General features: G+C 49.3%; 1 protein-coding gene across 1 annotated transcript in view; it reads left to right on the top strand.

Moving 5' to 3' along the window:
• Window positions 1–2,928: 2,928 nt before the first annotated feature.
• myo1eb (myosin IEb) overlaps window positions 2,929–18,733 on the top strand; it is a 75,044-nt gene continuing 59,239 nt past the window's right edge. The window contains exon 1 of the mRNA XM_052045825.1: window positions 2,929–3,236. Within this exon, the coding sequence (XP_051901785.1) occupies window positions 3,234–3,236 (3 nt within the window). The 5' untranslated portion in view covers window positions 2,929–3,233. The remainder of the gene's footprint in view (window positions 3,237–18,733) is intronic.

Genomic DNA, 18,733 nt, shown 5'->3' with positions numbered 1-18,733 from the left:
TCAAAAGGGACAGGGACGGAGGTAAAAGAGGTGGGGGAGTGGCTTTGCTGATCAGGGACAGTGTCACAGCTGTAGAAAGGGAAAGACTCCTGGAGGGACCATCTACTGAGTCCGTGTAGGTGGAAGTCAGAAACAGGAAGGGAACGATCACTCTATTGGGAGTATTCTACAGATCCCCAAATAGCAGCAGGGACACTGAGGAGCAGATCGGGAGGCAGATTTTGGAAAGGTTCAAAAATAACAGGGTTGTTGTCATGGGTGATTTCAACTTCCTTAATATTCACAAGATCACAAGACAAGGGAGCAGAAGCAGGCCATTCGGCCCATCGAATCTGCTCCAAGGAAAAGGGAAAAAAAGAAATGGGGAATGGGGGGGGTGGGGGAAAAAGAGAAAAAAAAAACCTAATCCCCATTTCCGGCCTTATCCCCATATCCCTTGATACCCCTACTATTTAGGATATCTATATCTCTTCCTTGAATGCCCCCACTGAGCTGGCCTCCACTGCTGTATGTGGCAAGGAGTTCCACAAATTCACCACCCTCTGGCTAAAGAAATTTCTCCTCATCTCTGTTTTGAAACTGTACCCTCTAATTCTAAGATTGTGCCCTCTGGTCCTGGACTCACCTACCAAGGGAAACAGCCTAGCCACATCTACTCTGTCCTTTCCTATCAACATTTTAAATGTCACTATGAGGTCCCCTCTCATTCTTCTGTACTCCAGTGAGTACAGTCCAAGAGCCGACAAACGCTCATCGGAAGAGGTAGGGAAGGTCCTTAATGAATATTTGCTTCAGTATTCACTAGAGAGAGAGACCTTGACATTTGTGAAGATGGCGTACAACAGGCTGATACGCCAGGGCATGTCGACGTGAGGAAAGAGGATGTGCTGGAACTTTTGAAAAACATTAGGATAGATAAATCACCGGGGCCGGACGGGATATATCCAAGGTTATTACGGGAAGCGAGGGAAGAGATTGCTGCGCCTTTGGCGATGATCTTTGCGTCCTCACTGGCCACAGCAGTAGTGCCGGATGATTGGAGGGTGGCAAATGTTGTTCCTTTGTTCAAGAAAGGGAGTAGGGATAACCTAGGAATTACAGACCAGTGAGTCTTACTTCAGTAAATTACTGGAGAAGATTCTTAGAGACAGGATTTATGGGCATTTAGAGATGCATAGGCTGATTAGGGACAGTCAGCATAGCTTTGTGAGGGGCAGGTCATGCCTCAGGAGCCTGATTGAAGTTTTTTGAGGATGTGACAAAGCACATTGATGAAGATTGAGCAGTGGATGTGGTGAACGTGGATTTTAGTAAGGCATTTGATAAGGTTCCTCATGGAAGGCTTATTCAGAAAGTCAGGAGGCATGGGATCCAGGGGAGCTTGGCCGTGTGGATTCAGAATTGGTTCACCCATAGAAGACAGAGGGTGGTGGTAGATGGAGAGTATTCTGCCTGGAGGTCGGTGACCTGTGGTGTTCTGCATGGATCTGTTCTGGGACCCTTGCTCTTTGTGATTTTTATAAGTGACTTGATGAGGATGTGGAAGGGTGGGTTACTAAGTCTGCAGATGACACAAAGGTTGGTGGTGTTGTGGATAGTGTAGAAGATTGCTGTAGGTTACAACAGGACATTGGTAGGATGCAGAGCGGGACTGAGAAGTGGCAGATGGAGTTCAACCGGGAAAAGTGTGAAGTGATACACTTTGGAAGATTGAATTTGAAGGTAGAATACAAGGTTAATGGCAGAACTCTTAGCAGTGTGGAGGAACAGGGGGATCTTGAGGTCCACGTCCATAGATCCCTCAAGGTTGTCGCGCAGGTCGATAGGGTTGTTAAGGAGGTGTATGGTGTATTGGCCTTCATTCGTCTGGGTATCGAGTTCAAGAGCCACGAGTAATGTTGCAGTTCTATAGAACTCTGGTCAGACCACACGGAGTATTGTGTTCAGTTCTGATCGCCTCATTCTAGGAAGGATGTGGGAGCTTGAGAGAGGGTGCAGAGGAGATTTACCAGGATGCTGCCTGGATTGGAGAGCATGTCTTACGAGGATAGGTTGAGTGGGTTCGGGCTTTTCTCTTTGGAGAGCAGGAGGATGAGAGGTGACTTGATAGAGGTGTACAAGATGATAAGAGGCATAGATCGAGCGGACAGCCAGAGACTTTTTCCAGGGCGACAATGGCTAACACGAGGGGACATAATTTTAAGGTGATTGGAGGAAGGTATAAGAAGGGTGTCAGAAGTAGGTTTTTTTTACACAGAGAGTGGTGGGTGTGTGGAATGCACTTCCTCTCCCCTCTCCTCTCCCTCCCCCAACTCCCCCTCCCCACCTCCCCGCTCCCCCCTCCCCACCTCCCCCTCCCCACCTCCCCCTCCCCCTCCCGACCTCCACCCCCTCACCCACCCTCCACCCCCTCACCCACCTCCCCCTCGTCCCCACCTCCCCCCTCCCCCTTCCCAACCTCCCCCCTCCCCACCTCCCCCCTCCCCACCCCCTCCCCCAAATCCCCCTCCCCACCCCCTCCCCCAACTCCCCATCCCCACCCCCTCCCCAACTCCCCCTCCCCACCCCCTCCCCAACTCCCACCTCCCCTCCCCCAACCTCCCCACCTCCCCTCCCCCCCACCTCCCCCTCCCCAACCCTCCCCAACTCCCCTCTCCCCCACCTCCCCCCCCTCTCCCCACCTCCCCCCCCTCTCCCCACCTCCCCCTCTCCCCACCTCCCCCTCTCTCCCCACCTCCCCCTCCCCCTCTCTCCCCACCTCCCCCTCCCCTCTCTCCCCACCTCCCCCTCTCTCCCCACCTCCCCCTCTCGTCCCCACCTCCCCGACAGAAGAGAGAACGGAGGACATTGGGTGGACGTTGCGCGTCGCCGGAGCTCCCGGTAGGTGGTGCAGCCGCGGTCCGCCGCGGGACACACCTCGACATACCCAGAATTCTTGAATGAGCTCCTTCTGTGCCCTACCTGTCCGTACCTGAGCCTCTGCGACCAGTTCCTGGGACATTCCGGCAGGGAGAGACCAAGAGGGCAGACTGCGGCTGGGTGGAGAGGTCCCAGACCACACCAGGCAGGACTTCTGTCCCTTGTTGGTGGTCACCAGGTGTTCCATGGCCCGAGAGAGGGAGAAGATACTTGTGGCGTTTTAAGTCCTTTCCCTCGCCAAGGGGAGACTTCGGAGGCCGTTGGACGTAACTCAGGAAGGTGAAGATTGACTCCATTGCCTGGATCCCAGCAAGATGGTAAGTTGGTGACTGACTGCAAGCCTCCCGAACGAGTTGAGTGTCCACTACATTTGGCAGCGGGCGAGAGAGAGAAAGTTTTCACGCAAAAATTTCTGTCCAACTTTGGTCGGAAATTGGTTGGGACTTGCTTTGGGAGACGGTTTCTCTTGTGAAATGTGTGTGTTTTAGAGTGTGATTGCTGATCGATGTTCGATTTCTCCGCGGGGGTGAGGTTATTGAGTTAACCCGGGGTGTTAACTTTCTTTCGTTGTTCCTCTGCCCGTGCCCCGGGGGGAAGAGAATTTAATTGGACGATTGTGTCGCCGGCTTTGCAGTTGGCCTCTGTGCGTGTGAGAGAGAGACCAGTTCCCAGATGGATAATCCCAGTCAGATTCTATCTCCTGGAGGTGACCACACTAGGGGGAAACCTTCCTGGAGGAGAAGGGCCGTGTCTCCGTTGTGTGTGTGTCTCTGACAGCAGAAGGACTTGGTGTAGATTTAGGACTTGGTGCAGGACTTGATGCTGGAATCTGGAGCCACACAGACACACACACAGACCACTGCTGGAGGAACTCAGCAGGTCAGGCAGCATCTGTGGAGGGAAACACAGTCAACATTTCAGGTTGAGGCCCCTCATCAGGAGCCGAAATTCGACTGTTCATTTCCCTCCATAGATGCTGCCTGACCTGCTGAGTTTCTTCCTCTGTATTGCAAAAGCAAATAGAACATAGAACAGTACAGCACAGTACAGGCCCTTCGCCCACAATGTTGTGCCGACCTTATCCCCATTCAATGTATCCCCCTCTCGACTTCACCTTACATAACCCTCTTATTTTTCTTTCATCCATGTGCCTATCTATTAGTCTCTCAAATGACCCTCTCATCTCGGCCCCTGCCACTACCCCTGGCAGTGCATTCCAGGCACCCACCACTCTCTATGTAAAGCAACAACCTACCTCTGACGTCTCCCCTGAACTTTCCTCCACACACCTTAAACGGGTGACCTCTATCATTGGCCTTTGCCACCCTGGGGAAAAGATGCTGGCTGTCCACTCTGTCTATGCCTCTCATAATCTGATAAACCTCTATCAAGTATACTCTCATCCTCCGTCACTCCAGAGAGAAAAACCCTAGCTCGCTCACCTCTCCTCATAAGACATGCTCTCCAGTCCAGGCAGCATCCTTGTAAATCTCCTCTGCACCCTTTCCAAAGTTTCCACATCCTTCCCATAATGTGGTGCCAGAACTGAACATCGTATTCCAAGTGTGGTCTAACCAGAGTCTTATGGAACTGCAACATTATCTCTTGGCTCTTGAACTCAATCCCCCGGCTAATGAAGGCCAGCACATCATGTGCCTCTTAACTGCCCACTTGTGCAGCAACTTTGAGGGATCTATGTACTTGGACCCCAAGATCTCTCTGTTCCTCCGCACTGCTAAGAATCCTCCCATTAACCTTGTACTCTGCCTTCTCGTTCATTCTTCCAAAGTGTATCACTTCACACTCCACACTCCGGATTGAAACTCCATCTGCCACTTCTCAGCCCAGGTCTGCATTCTGTCTAAATCTATGACAGCCTTCTGCACTACCTACTACACCACCAACCTTCGTGTCATCTGCAGACTTACCAACCCATCCTTCCACTTCCTCATCCAAATCATTCATAAAAATCACAAAGAGCAGGGGTGCCAGAACAGATCCGTGTGGAACACCATGAGTCACCGACCTCCAGGTCGAATACTCCCCTTTTACAACCACCCTCTGCCTTCTGTGGGCAAGCCAATTTCAAATCCACACAGCCAATTTTCCATGGTTGCCATACCTCACAACTTTCTGAATGACCCTACCATGGGGAACCTTGTCAAATGCCTTGCTAAAATCCATATATACTACATCCACTGCACTACTTTCATCAATTTGCCTTGTCACTTCCTCAACAAACTCTATTAAGCTTGTGAGGCATGACCTGCCCTTCACAAAGCCATGTTGACTATCCCTAATAAGACTATGCTTCTCCAAATGCTCATAAATCCTGTCCCTAAGAATCTTGTCTGATAGTTTTGCCCACCACTGACGTAAGACTCACTGGCCCATAATTCCTGGGATTATCCTTTTATCTTTCTTGAACAATGGAACGTTTGCCAACCTCCGGTACCACTCTGTGGCCAGGGAGGACTCAAAGATCATCGTTAATGCTCCAGCAATCTCTTCCCATAGTAATCTGGGGTATATCCTGTCCGACCCCAAGGATTTATCTATCCTAATGCTCTTTAGTAGCTCCAACATTGCTTCTTTCTTAACCTCGACATGCTCCAACACAGTTGCCTGCTCTACGCTAACCTCACATTCGTCTAAGTCCCTCTCACTAACGAACACTGAAGCAAAAGTGTTCATTTAGGACCTCCCCCACCTCCATCGCCATCACCTCCAGACACATTTTCCCCCCTTATCCCTGAACGGTTCTACCCTCACTCCAGTCATCCTCTTGTTCCTCACATGTGCAGAACGCCTTAGGGTCTTAATTGCCTTCCTCGTGTCACCTTCTAGCTCTCCTGATTCCCTTCTTAAGCTCCTTATAACTCTCAAGAGCCCTAACTGATTTTTGCTTCCTAAACCTTAAATATGCTTCCTTCTTCCTCTTGGCAAAACCTTCCACCTCTCTTGTTAACCATGGTTCTTTCACCGTACCTTGTCTCAGTGGAACAAACCTATCCAGAACCCCATGCAAGTGGTCACTGAACAGCCTCCACGTTTCTGCAGTGCATTTACCAGAGAACATCTGTTCCCCTAAATTCTTGCCTAATACCATTGTAATTTGCCCTCCCCCAATTAAATACTTTCCCATAATGTCTGCTCCTATTTTTGTCCGTGGCTGTGCCAAAGGTCAGGGAGTTGTGGTCACTATCCCCGAAATGCTCACCCACTGAGAGGTCTTTTACCTGACCAGGGTCATTGCCCGATAGCAGATCTAGCAGGAAGAAGCGATGTAGTTTAATCTGGCGTCATGGTCGGCACAGACACGGTGGGCCGAAGGGCCTGTACCTGTGCTGTGATATTCTATGTTTCAAACTTTCAAATGGGGAATAGGCCATTCGGCCTCTCAGTCTGTGCTGTCTCCTCAGATCGTGGCGGATTAGGGAGATAGGAGCAGACTGCTCCACCGCTCAATTAGTTCATGGGTAATCCAGCTGTAACCTCAACTTTACATTACTGCCTACTTTCTACAATATTTCGCCCATAGTTTTTCAAGTGTCTGACTCCCTCTCCCTTAAAAATATTCTCATGTTCACACAGCACGGAATAGAGCCTTCAGCCCACTGAGTCCAACGATGTCCCGTTTACACTGATCCTAAACTAATCCCATTTTATTCTCCCCACATTCCCCATCAACTCTCCCCCCCCACCCCCAATTCCATCCCTCACCCACACACCTGGGTGGGGGGGGGGGGGGGGGGGGGGGGGGGGGGCAATTTACAGTGGCCGATTAACCCACTGACCCCGCACATTGTCGGGATGTGGGAGGGAGCCGGAGCCCCCAGGAGAAACCCGCACGGTCACAGGGAGAACGTGTAACACACATGCACATACAAACACACACACATACATACGCATATGCACACGTGCACACACACATATGCATATGTGCGCGCGCACACACACACACATACACACACACACATACACAGAGTGAGGTTACAGCACCAACTGCTGCCCCTCTTAAGGAAGAGAGTTCCAACCACGTCATGAGCCTCTGAGAGAACAAATTTCACAGTGCCTTCTTTTAAATGGGTGACCACTTATTTTAAACATTTCTGGATTCTTCCACAAGAAGAAATGTTCTCAACTGTCTCCGTTCATCTCTCCCTGTTGAATTGCTTAATGATTTTAATCCCCTTGTTCTGATTCCCAACTCTTACCCTCCCACTGCTGAGGGCACACCAGCCACCTGTCAGGTGAACTTGCATTACATCTCTTACATAAAGTCAAAAATATACTTTATTCATAAAAAATTCCACGTATATGACACGGAACATTCACGGCACCATTTTCATCACAAGTCATGTCACTCCAATTACTTGATGTTAGCGTGACAAAGTCAAGGTTGAGTTTATTGTCGTATGTACAAGTACCTGTGCACAGGTGCAATGAAAAACTTACTTGCAGCAGCGTCACAGGCACAGAGCATCAGAGACACAACATAAACGAGAAAAAGATAAATTATTCAAAATTATGCAAGAAAAAACCACAATTATAACCTAGAAAAAACACAATTAGAACCTAAAAAAAAACCAAAGTCTGTTGTAGTGCAAAGTGGTCCCAGTGTTTGCTGTACTGAGGGAGTGATTAGGGTTGTGCCGGTTGGTTTCAAGAACCGAATGGTTGAAGGGAAGTTGCTGTTCCTTAACCTGGTGGTGTGGGGACTTCAGGAACATGGTAGCAGGGAGAAGACGGCATGGCCCGGATGGTGGGAGATCTTTGATGACGGATGTTGCCTTCTTGAGGCAGCGCCTCCTGTACATACTCCCGATGGTGGGGAGGGATGTGCCCGTGATGTGTTGGGCAGAGTCCACTACATCTGTGTTAAAACCCCTTAAAACATTTGCTTAATGGTTGCAAGTACAAGATAACTGATGTCGCGATAACTGATGGTGCAGGAAGTGGGAAGGCCGAGACAGCGGGACGTCTGATAACTGCGGGATAGAAGCCGTCCTTGAGCCTGGTGGTACGTGCCTTCAGGCTTTTGTATCTTCTGCCCGATGGGAGGGGTCAGAAGAGAGAAAGTCTGGGGTGGGTGGGGTCTTTGATTATGCTGGCTGCTTCACCAAGACAGCAAGAAGTGTAGACAGAGTCCCCAGAACATTTTCCTCAGAAAGCCATTCCGATCTGTTGAGTCAGTTTCCGAGGTTACAGTGGGTGTCTGTCTGTTGAAGAAACGGCACACAGATTGTGTGGAGACTGGAGAGAGGTTCCAGGTCAATAACCTTTCATGGGGTTTATTTCAGATTTCCAGCATCTGCAGCTTCATATTTCAACTCCCTCTTAAAATGTCGCAGATGCTTGACACCTGAAATTAAGTGCTGGAAGTACTCAGCAGGTCAGACAGCATCTCTGGAGAGAGAGAACCATTCATGTTGGAGGTTAATGGTCTTTCATAATAACGAGAAACCATTGAGGATGATCAAGTTCAAATAGACAAACAGATATCCAACGGAGAGAGGAGCTGAGCTCCTTTGAGGTTGGCATTCCTGGGAGTGGAAATGGCAGGGTTAATTAAATGGTAATAAAAAGCTTGTCCTGGTTCAACCATATAGACACCATAGTCAAGAAAGCTCACCAGTGCCTCTACTTCTCGGAAAGCTAAGGAAATTCGGCATGTCCCCGTTGACCCTCACCAATTTTTCGAGATGTACCATAGAAAGCATCCTATCTGGATGCATCACAGCTTGGTACAGCAACTGCTCTGGCCCATATTGCAGAGAGTTGTGGACACAGCCCAGTCCATCACACAAACCAGCCTCCCTGCGTGGACTCCGTCTACACTTCACGCTGCCTCAGAAAAGCAGCCAACATAATCAAGGAGCCCTCCCCACCCCAGATGTTTTCATCTTCTCCACCCACCCCCATCGGGGCAGAAGATACAAATGCTTGAAAGCATGTACCTACAGGCTCAAGGACTGCTCCTATCCTGCTTTTATAAGACTCTTGAATGATGCCCTGTATGATAAAGATGAACTCCTGACACCTCAATCTACCTTGTCATGGCCCTTGCGCCTTATTGTCTACCTGCACTGCATTTTCTCTGTAACTTTAACACTTTATTCTGCATTCTGGTATTGGTTTATTATTGTCACGTACCGAGGTACAGTGAAAAACTTGTCTTGCATACTGTTCGTACAGATCAATTCATTACACAGTGCATTGAGGTAGTACAGGGTAAATACAATAACAGAATACAGAGTAAAGTGTCACAGCTACAGGGAAGTGCATTTCAGGCAGACAATAAGGTGCAAGGTCACAGCAAGGTAGATCATGAGGTCAAGAGTCCATCTCATCGTATAAGGGAACCATTCAATAGTCTAATCACCATGGGATAGAAGCTGTCCCTGAGCCTGGTGGTACGTGCCCTCATGCTCCTATATCTTCTACCCGATGGAAGAGGAGAGAAGAGAGAATGCCCCGGGTGGGTGGGGTCTTTGATTATGCTGGCTGCTTCACCAAGGCAGCGAGAGGTAAAGACAGAGTCGTGGAGGGGGAGGCTGGTTTCCGTGATGTGCTGGGCTGTGTCCACAAGTCTGCAGTTTCTTGCGGCCCCGGGCAGAGCAGTTGCTGTACCGAGCCGTGATGCATCCGGATAGGACACTTTCTGTGGTGCATCGATAAAAGTCAGTGAGTGTCACCCTTGCACTACCTCGATGTACTGATGTGATGAAATGATCTGTACGGATGGCAGGCAAAACAAAGTTTATCACTGTACCTCCGTACATGTAACAATAAACCGATTACCGAAGGAAATATATAAACAAACTTTAGAATTAGACGAAGAGTTGTCCCTCAATACTACATGGCATCCACTAAGATTGTAATTTGCTAATTGGATTGTAATCTTATCTCTACATTCCTGTCTTCCTCTGGTAACTTTTCACTCCCTTGCTTATCAAGAAAATATCTACATCTGACTTAAAAATATTCAAAGACTCTGCTACCACCTCCCTTTGAGGAAGCTGTTTCCAACGTCAGAGAGTGGTGCAGATGTGGAACGAGCTGGCCAGAGGAAAAAGTACAACATTTAAAAGACACTTGGACAGGTGCATGGCTAGGAAAGGTTTAGAGGGATATGGGCCAAACGCAGGCAAATGGGACTAGCTCAGGCAGGCAACTTGGTCAGCATGGACGAGTTGGGCCGAAGGGCCTGTTTCTGTGCTGTATGACTCGCAAGAGACTGCAGACGCTGGGATCTGGAGCAACAAACACACTGCTGGAGGAACTCAGCGGGTCAGGCAGCATCTTGGGGGGGAAATGGATGGTCCAAATTTCAGGTCGAGACCCTTCATCAGGACTGAGGGTGTAGAGGGGAGAGAGCCAGGATAAAGAGGTAGAGGGGAGGGGTGAACATTAGAACAGTACAGCATAGAACAGGCCCTTCGGCCCAAAATGTTGTGCCGACATAGCTAATCCCTCCTACCTACAGAATACCCATATCCCTCCATTTTCCTCTCATTCGTGTGCCCATCCAAGCCCCTCTTAAAAGCCCCCAATGAAGTTTCCTCCACCGCTCTATCAGGCAATGCATTCCAGGCATCCACCACTCTCTGAGTAAAAAATTTACCCCTCATCTCTGAACCTACCCCCTCTCATCTTAAATGCATGCCTCTGGTATTGGATCACTCAGTAGTGAGAAAAAGATATTGCTTGTCCACCCTATCTATGCCCCTCATAATTTTATGCACTTCCAATGGATCACCCCTCAGCCTCCACCGCTCCAGAGAAAAGAGCCCAAGTTTGCCCAGCCTCTCCTGATAGCACATACCCTCTAATCCTAGTAAAACTCCTCTGCACCCTCTCTGACACCCTTCCTATAGTGAGGTGACCAGAACTGCATGCAATACTCTATAAATGCGGCCTAACCAGAGTTCTATCGAGATGCATCATAACTTCTTGACTCCTATGTTCAATACCTCGATTAATGAAAGCAAGCATTCCATAAGCCTTCTTAACCACCCTATCTACCTGTGTAGCCACTTTCAATGAGCGATGGACTTGCACCCCAAGGTCTCTCTGCTCATCAACACTGTTAAGGGTCTTGCCCTTAAGAGTTTACTGCCTCTTGACGTTAGTCCTACCAAGGTGCAACATCTCACATTTATCCGGGTTAAACTCCATTTGCCATTTCTCTGCCCACATCTGCAACTGATCTATATCATGCTGTATCTATCACCAGTCTTCTACACTGTCCGGCGGGGCGGGAGGTGACAGGTGGATCCAGGTGAAGAGGAGGCGATAGACAGGGAGGGAGGAATGGAGTCGGGAGATGATGGGTGGGAGGGAGAGGCAGATAAGGAAGGAGCAAAAAGGGGGAAGATGGAGCCGGGGAGGGGGGAGGTAGTGACAGAGGGTGGGAGGTGACGTGGAGGTGTAAAGAGGCTACAGATGCTCGAATGTGACGTGGAACCAGATGGGGATTGATGGGCAGCTGGAGCCAGTTGGGGGAAAGGTTAGAAGAACCAGGAGTATAACATAAGGCGTACGGCACGCTGGCCTTCATTGGTCGGGGTGCTGAGTACAAGAGTCAGGAGGTCACGTTGCAGCTGTATAAAACTTCAGTCAGACAGCACTTTGGAGAATTGTGTGCAGTTCTGGTCGTCCCATTACAGGAAGGATGTGGAGAAGGTGCAGAAGAGGTTCACCAGGGTGCTGCCTGGATTAGAGGGTATGAGCTATAAGGAGAGGTTGGACAAACTTGGGTTGTTCTTCCTGGAGTGTTGGAGGCTGAGGGGAGACCTGATAGAGGCTTATAATATCACGAGAGGGGTAGATCGGGCAGACAGTCTGAATCTTTTCCCCAGGGTCGAAATGTCAAACACCAGAGGATGTGCTTTTAAGGTGAGAGGGGAGTGTGAGGGGCAAGTTTTACATGCAGAGAGTGGTGGGTGCCTGGAATGGGTTACCGGGGTAGTACCGGAAGCAAGGCAGTTTGGTGGAGTTTAAGAGGCTTGTAGATAGACACAGGAATACGAAGGGAATGGAGGGATATGGATGGTACACAGGAGGAGGACATTTATTATAAATTGGCATCAAGATCGGTGCAACATTGTGGGCTGAATGGCCTGTTCATTGCTGTACTGTTCTGAGTGGTATGTGGATCATAGCACATGGAACCGGGTGGGGGAGGGGTATGAAACGTCGGGGGGGGGGTGCAGGTTGTTTGACTGCTTTCCCACTCTGACCCCTCTGTCCGTGACCTCTGCAAGGTTAAGGAACAACACCTGAGGGACTGAGTTATTCAGAGAGGTTGAGCAGGTTGGGACTTTCTTCACTGGAGCGTAGGAGAATGAGTGGTGATCTTAAGAGGTGTATAAAATCATGAGGGGCGTAGATAGGGTGAATGTACACAGTCTTTTTCCCAGGGTTGGGGAATCCAGAACTAGAGGGCACAGGTTTAAGGTGAAAGGGGAGAGATTTAGCTGGAACCTGAGGGGGAGGTTTTCACCCAGAAGGTGGTCTGCGTATGGAACGAGCTGCCGGAGGAAGTGGTTAAGGCAGGTACATTAACAACATTAAAATGTACATGGATGGGAAAGGTTTAGAGGGATATGGGCCGAATGCAGGCAAATGAGACTGGCTTAGATGGGCATCTTGGTCAGCATGGACCGGTTGGGCTGAAGGGCCTGTTTCCGTCTTGTTTGACTCTCCTGCGTGGACACGCTGCGGCCTCCTGGACTATCGAATTCAGTGAATCACTTCCTCTGCTTGTTTCAGGACTTACCAGTTCTGTTGGAGATCGTCCATGGTGTAATATTTGTTCAGTTTTTCTCTTCCCGTTGGCCCAGCCTGATCTGCTGAGCATTTCCTACTGTTCCCTGTTTTGTAGCTCTCGTGTTACATGTGCATTGTGAATTCACGAACATTCTGGTTTTTTTCATTCATGTAGGCATGAACATTGAATTCTCCCACTTTAAGTAACCCCCAAATATCTTCCCCCTTTCCTAGCCTATCTTTGATGTACTGCCCCCCCCCCGCCCTCCTTACCCTTGACCCATCCCCCGGTGGACCTGCTCTCCCCTCCTCCCCCACACCTGCCTATCACTATCTCTCCCCTGCACCTACCTATCACCTCCCTGTGCCCACCCCGCCTCGCCTCTTTTGTCCACCTATCACTGCTCTGCCTTTCCCTCCTATATATTGGGCTTCCCCTTTTCCTATCTTCAGCCCCGAAGAAGGGTCCTGACCCGAAACGTTGACCGCCTGCTTTTCTCCACGGATGCTGCCAGGCCTGCTGAGTTCCTCCAGCATCATAGAGTTTTTTATCAGAGTCCAGTGCAGGTAGCCCTTTGTGTTCCTGGCTGAAGAAATTCCTCCTTACCTCCGTTCTAGAGGGGCGTCCTTTTATTCTGAGGCTGTGCCCTCTGCTGAGGAAGCAGTAGAGGCGGGTACGTTTCGAATGAATCTGGACAGATACGTGATAAGAATCGTGGGCAGGTACGGTAGTGTAGCGGTTAGCGTAACGCTATCAGAGCACCAGCGACCTGGGTTCAATTCCTGCCGCTGTCTGTGAGGAGTTTGTACGTTCTCCCCGTGTCTGCGTGGGTTTCCTCCGGGTGCTCCGGTTTCCTCCCACATTCCAGACGTACAGGTTAGGAAGTTGTGGGCATGCTATGTTGGCGCCGGAAGCGTGGCGACACTTGTGGGCTGCCCCCAGAACACTCTACGCAAAAGGTGTGTGTTTGGATGTACGTGTGACTCATAAAGATCTGATCTTATCTTAAAAAGTTTATAGGATGTGGGCCAGATGCGGGCAAATGGGACTAGCTCAGTCCCATTAGCTTAGTCCCAAAAATAGGGGGCTATGTAGGAGGGAAGGGTTAGATAGATCTTAGAGCGGGATAAGATGTCGGCACTACATTTTGGGCCAGAGGGCCTGTACTATGCGTTCTATGTTCAGGTAGACAACTTGGCCGGCATGGACAAGTTGGGCTGAAGGGTCTGTTTCTGTGTTGTACAACGTCACACGCTGCCTGACACCACCAACGTTTTATTATTAGTGCTGGTATTTTAATTGGCATCACCAGTACAAAATCGAAGGGGAGCTGACGGACACGAGAGAGAGAGCTCAGGAGCATGAGGAGAGGAGGAACAGGAATGATGAGCTGGCACGGACACAAGAGGCCGATTGGCCACAGTGAGTGAGTGAGCTTGCCTCCCTCCTAACAGCTGGCAGGTTTACAGTGGCTGGTGGAGAAGGCAGGTGAGTGCTTGCTTGCGTAGGAGTCTTCCGATGTGCAGGTAAGGGCAGGTGCTTCCCCGTCACAATCAGCTGGTGTGCTGTGGACGTGTTTGGACAGAAGAGTTCTCCGGCAGTGTAGCTGTGGTTGGCTTGTGGGAACCCATTCCACAGGGTCCACCCCCCCAGTGCTGCGGAGACAGAGAACTAATTGCAGCCGCCGCTGTGGTGCAGGGAAGCCGGCTGACCTCTCTGCGCGCAGCAAGATCCCACTGACACAGACAGTTTTGAGCCGCTGCCATCGCGCTCCAGGGTCCCCGGGTTCAATCCCGACCTCTGGCCCTGTGCGTGTGGAGATGTTGTCCACGTGCTCCAGGATTGGTGGGTGAATTGCACCCCCCCCCCCCCCCCAGTGTGTGGGTGAGGGATAGAATTGTGGGAGAGGAAAGGGGGAGTTGACGGGAATGTGGGGAGAATAAAAAAATGCAATGAATGTAGGACTAATGTAGTGGGTGCTTGATGGTCAGCATTGTCTCGATGGGCTGAAGGCCTGTATCCGTGTTCTTGGACTCGAAGTGGATTGCAGGTCAACTTGCAGGTTCCCATTCCAAGGCCCTTGCCATCCCAGCTGGAAATGTATCAGAATCCGGTTTATTATCACTGACTTATATGATGTGAAATTTGTTGTTTTGCGTCAGCAGTACACTGCAAAGACATTTAAAAAACAAAATTACAAAATAGTGCAAGAATAAAGGAATAACGAGGTAGTGTTCATGGGCCGTTCAGAAATCTGATGGCGGAGGGGAAGAAGCTGTTCCTGAGTCATTGAGTGTGGGTCTTCAGGCTCCTGTACCTCCTCCCCGATGGTAGTAACGAGAAGAGGGCATGTCCCGGGTGCTGAGGGTCCTCAGTGATGGATGCCGCTTTCTTGAGGTGACGCCTCTTGAAGGCGTCCTCAGTGGTGGAAATATATTAACTACTCTTCCGTAATCCGGGTCTGGATCTCAGAACTCCTCCTGAAGAGCACCGTGGAAACACCCTCACCACGTGGACTGCAGCGGTTCAAGATGATGGCCCCTCCCCACCCTCTCAGTCAGGGATGGCCAAGAAATGCTGGCCTTCCCACCAAGGTCCACATTCCAAGCATGACTTTATTTCTAATATTTTGGTCCCAATCTTGCTCTACTTCCAAAGTGGCCATGGGATAGACATTAATAACTTGTACAGCCCAGCGCTGATGTGCAGAGAGACCTTGGGGTCCCTCTCTTCTTCCCCCTCTTAGCTTAAATCTATGCCCTCTAGTTTTAGACTCCCCTCTGCTGGGAAAACAATTGTGACCTTGTGTATGCCCCTCATGGTTTATAAACCTCTATAAAGTCACCCTTCAGCCTCCTCCACTCCAGGAAAAAACAGACCCAGCCTCTCCTTATAACCCGAGCCCTCCAGTCCCAGTAATGTCCCCATGAATCTTTTCTGTGCCCTCTCCAGCTTAATGATGTCCTTCCTATAGCTGGGCGACCTGGACACAGTACTCTGAAGAGTGGTCTCACCAGCATCTTGTACAGTTGTAACTGGATATAGGTTGAAGGGTGCCCTTATCGAGATTTATAAAATTATGAAAGGCATAGACAGATTTGATGGAGTCTGTTTCCCAGTGTACTGGAGTCTGGTACTAGAGGGCACAGGTTTAAGGGGAGAAATGTAAAAGAGATCTGAGGGGTAAGTTTTTTCCACACAGAGGGCGGTGAATCTCTGGAAGAGGTGGCGGAGTCCATCACAATTATAACATTTAAAAAGTATTTGAACAAGTTCTCCATGGACTGTCTACACTTCTCGCTGCCTCGGTAAAGCAGCCAACATAGTCAAAGACCCCACTCACCCCGGACATTCTCTCTTCTCCCCCCTCCCATCGGGCAGAAAATACAAAAGCCTGAAAGCACGTACCACCAGGCTCAAGGACAGCTTCTATCCCGCTGTTATAAGACTATTGAACGGTCCCCTAGTACGATGAGATGGACTCTTGACCTCACAATCTACCTCATCGTGGCCCTTGCACCTTATTGTCTGCCTGCACTGCACTTTCTCTGTAACTGTAACACTTTATTCTGCATTCTGTTATTGTTTTACTTTGTACTACCTCAATGCACTGTTGTCATGAATGATCTGTATGCAAGACAAGTTTTTCACTGTACCTCGGTACATGTGACAATAATAAACCAATTCCAATTCTTGGATAGGAAAGGCACAGAGGAACACAGGCCAAATGTGGGCAAATGGTCGATGGACATCATGGTCACCATGGACGAGGTGTCTTTGAAGTTTAATTGAGAAGGTGGTGGGGGCCCCAGTTTAACATCTCACACCAAAGGTGGTATTGCTGACTGTGCGGCAGTCCCCATTACTGCACAGGGAGCATCGGTTGAGGTTAGGACCTAACGTTTTGCCTGGCAGTGATGTTTGGAGGTGATGACCAGCAGGTGCCTCTTTGGAGCAGTGTGGTCTCACCACAGAAAGAGATCCATCTGCTGAGCCCAGGTTCCAACTTCGCACGACACTTGGAGGCGACGTCCATGAGGCCCTCAGAACCAGAGTGGATCAAGTCATCCTCGATCTGGGAGGACTGGCTTAGAAGGTAGTGAAAGTCTGTGGGAAAACCGGTGGGAGGCAGAGGGAAAGCAAAGAGAGAAAGCTGGGGTGGTCAGGGAGCCGAATGTCTGTGTATTATGTGTCTACGTACGTTTAATAATGATTACTGAAGGGTAACTTGTTGCAAGATTGCCCGAGTGGGATATGGACACTGAGTCTCATTAAAGGTTATTCTTTGTGGATTAAAACCTCCTGGTTAGTGCAACAGTTCAAAGTTTAGATAGTTGCAATGCATGGGTGCAGATGTGGAGCGGTTAAAAGTTCTCGATCGTCAATCCAGGAACGAGAATTCAAAGCCTACCACAGCACCAGTAGAATTTAAATACTGCTGCTAATCTGGGATATGAGGAATTCTAATCATTAGTGATTATCATAAAACTACAATTTTGTCACTTTCAAAACAAAAACCACGTCAGGTTTTAAAGTTCTACATGGAAAGAAATTTGCCATCTTTACCCGGTTCTGGTTTATGTGAAGCTTAATCCCTTGGTCCTCCCCAGGAAAGGCAAGGGGAGTTGTGGATGGGCCTTTTGCCAGTGGCATTCGTGTCTCAAAAATTGAATAAAAAATAATTTTTTTTCGAGTATAAGGCTCAGGAAGTCACATTGCAGCTGTACAAAACTTTGGTCAGGTCGCCCCCCATTACAGGAAGGACGTGGAGGTTTTGGAAAAGGGTGCAGAAGAGGTTCACCAGGACGCTGCCTGGATTAGAGAGCCAGAAGGAGAGGTTGGACAGACTTGGATTGTTTTCTCTGGAGTGTTGGGCAATCTGATTGAAGTGTATAAAATTATAAGAGGCATAGATAGGACAGAAAGTCAGTCTTTATCCAGAGGAGAAATGTGAAGTAAAAGAGGACAAGCATTTAAGGTGAGAAGGGGAAAGTTTAAGGGAGATGTGTGCTAAGTTTGTTTACACAGAGAGTGGTGGGTGCCTGGAACAGGCTGCAATTTAGATCGCAGCCTGTAACTCACTCCCAGGGATCTGTTATTCTATATATAAACCCACCGAGCCCCTGGATGAGATCCCAGTGGGTGGGGAATCCCCGTAAGGTTGTAGAGGCTGGATCACTGGGAGTATTTTAAAGAGGTAGGTACATTTTTGAAAGACCGGGGAGGGTCAAGAACTATGGGGTATTGGCAGAGAAAAGGCAAATCAGCCATGATCATAATGAATAGGGCAGGCTTGAGCGGTCAAGCAGTCTACGCACATTGTAAAGCCAGGCGTTGTGAAAAGCAAAGTGAATATGGTCTTAATTCATTAGCCATAGGTGAGGTACCAGAAGGTTGGAGACGGGCGAATGTTGTGCCTTTGTTTAAGACGGACAAGTCAGGGAACTGCAGGCCGGTGAGCCTAACATCGGTGGTAGGAAAGTTGCTGGAGGGGATTCTGAGAGACTGGGCTTGGTTGCAGTTGGAAAGTCAAGGATTGATTAGGGATAGTCAGCATGGCTTTGTGTGTGGGAGACCACCTCTCATGGATTTGATTTGAGGTTTTTAAAGAGGTGCCCAAGAGGACTGACAAGGGTGGGGTGGTAGACGTTGTCTACATTGAACATAGAACAGTACAGCACAGGAACAGGCCCTTCGGCCCACGATGTTGTGCCGAACCAATGACATGAGTAATAAAATGCCCAACTAAACTAAACCCTTCTGCTTAGACAATGTCCATATCCTAACATTTCCCTCACATCCATGTGCGTGTCAAAGAGTTTCTTGAACGCCCCTATCGTATCTGCCTCCACCACCACCCCAGGCAGCGCATTCCAGGCACCCACCGCGCTCTGTGTAAAAAGCTTGTCCCACACATCTCCTTTGAACTTGCCCCCCATCACCTTAAATGCATTCCCTCTGGTATTAGACATTTCAACCCTGGGGAAAAGATACTGGCTGTCGACTCTATCTATGCCTCTCATTATCTCATAAACCTCT

Source organism: Pristis pectinata, chromosome 40 (assembly GCF_009764475.1).
Source record: "Pristis pectinata isolate sPriPec2 chromosome 40, sPriPec2.1.pri, whole genome shotgun sequence".
NCBI classification, from domain to species: Eukaryota; Metazoa; Chordata; class Chondrichthyes; order Rhinopristiformes; family Pristidae; genus Pristis; species Pristis pectinata.
Note: the sequence above shows the minus strand (reverse complement) of the source record. Positions and strands in the feature narration are given on the sequence as shown.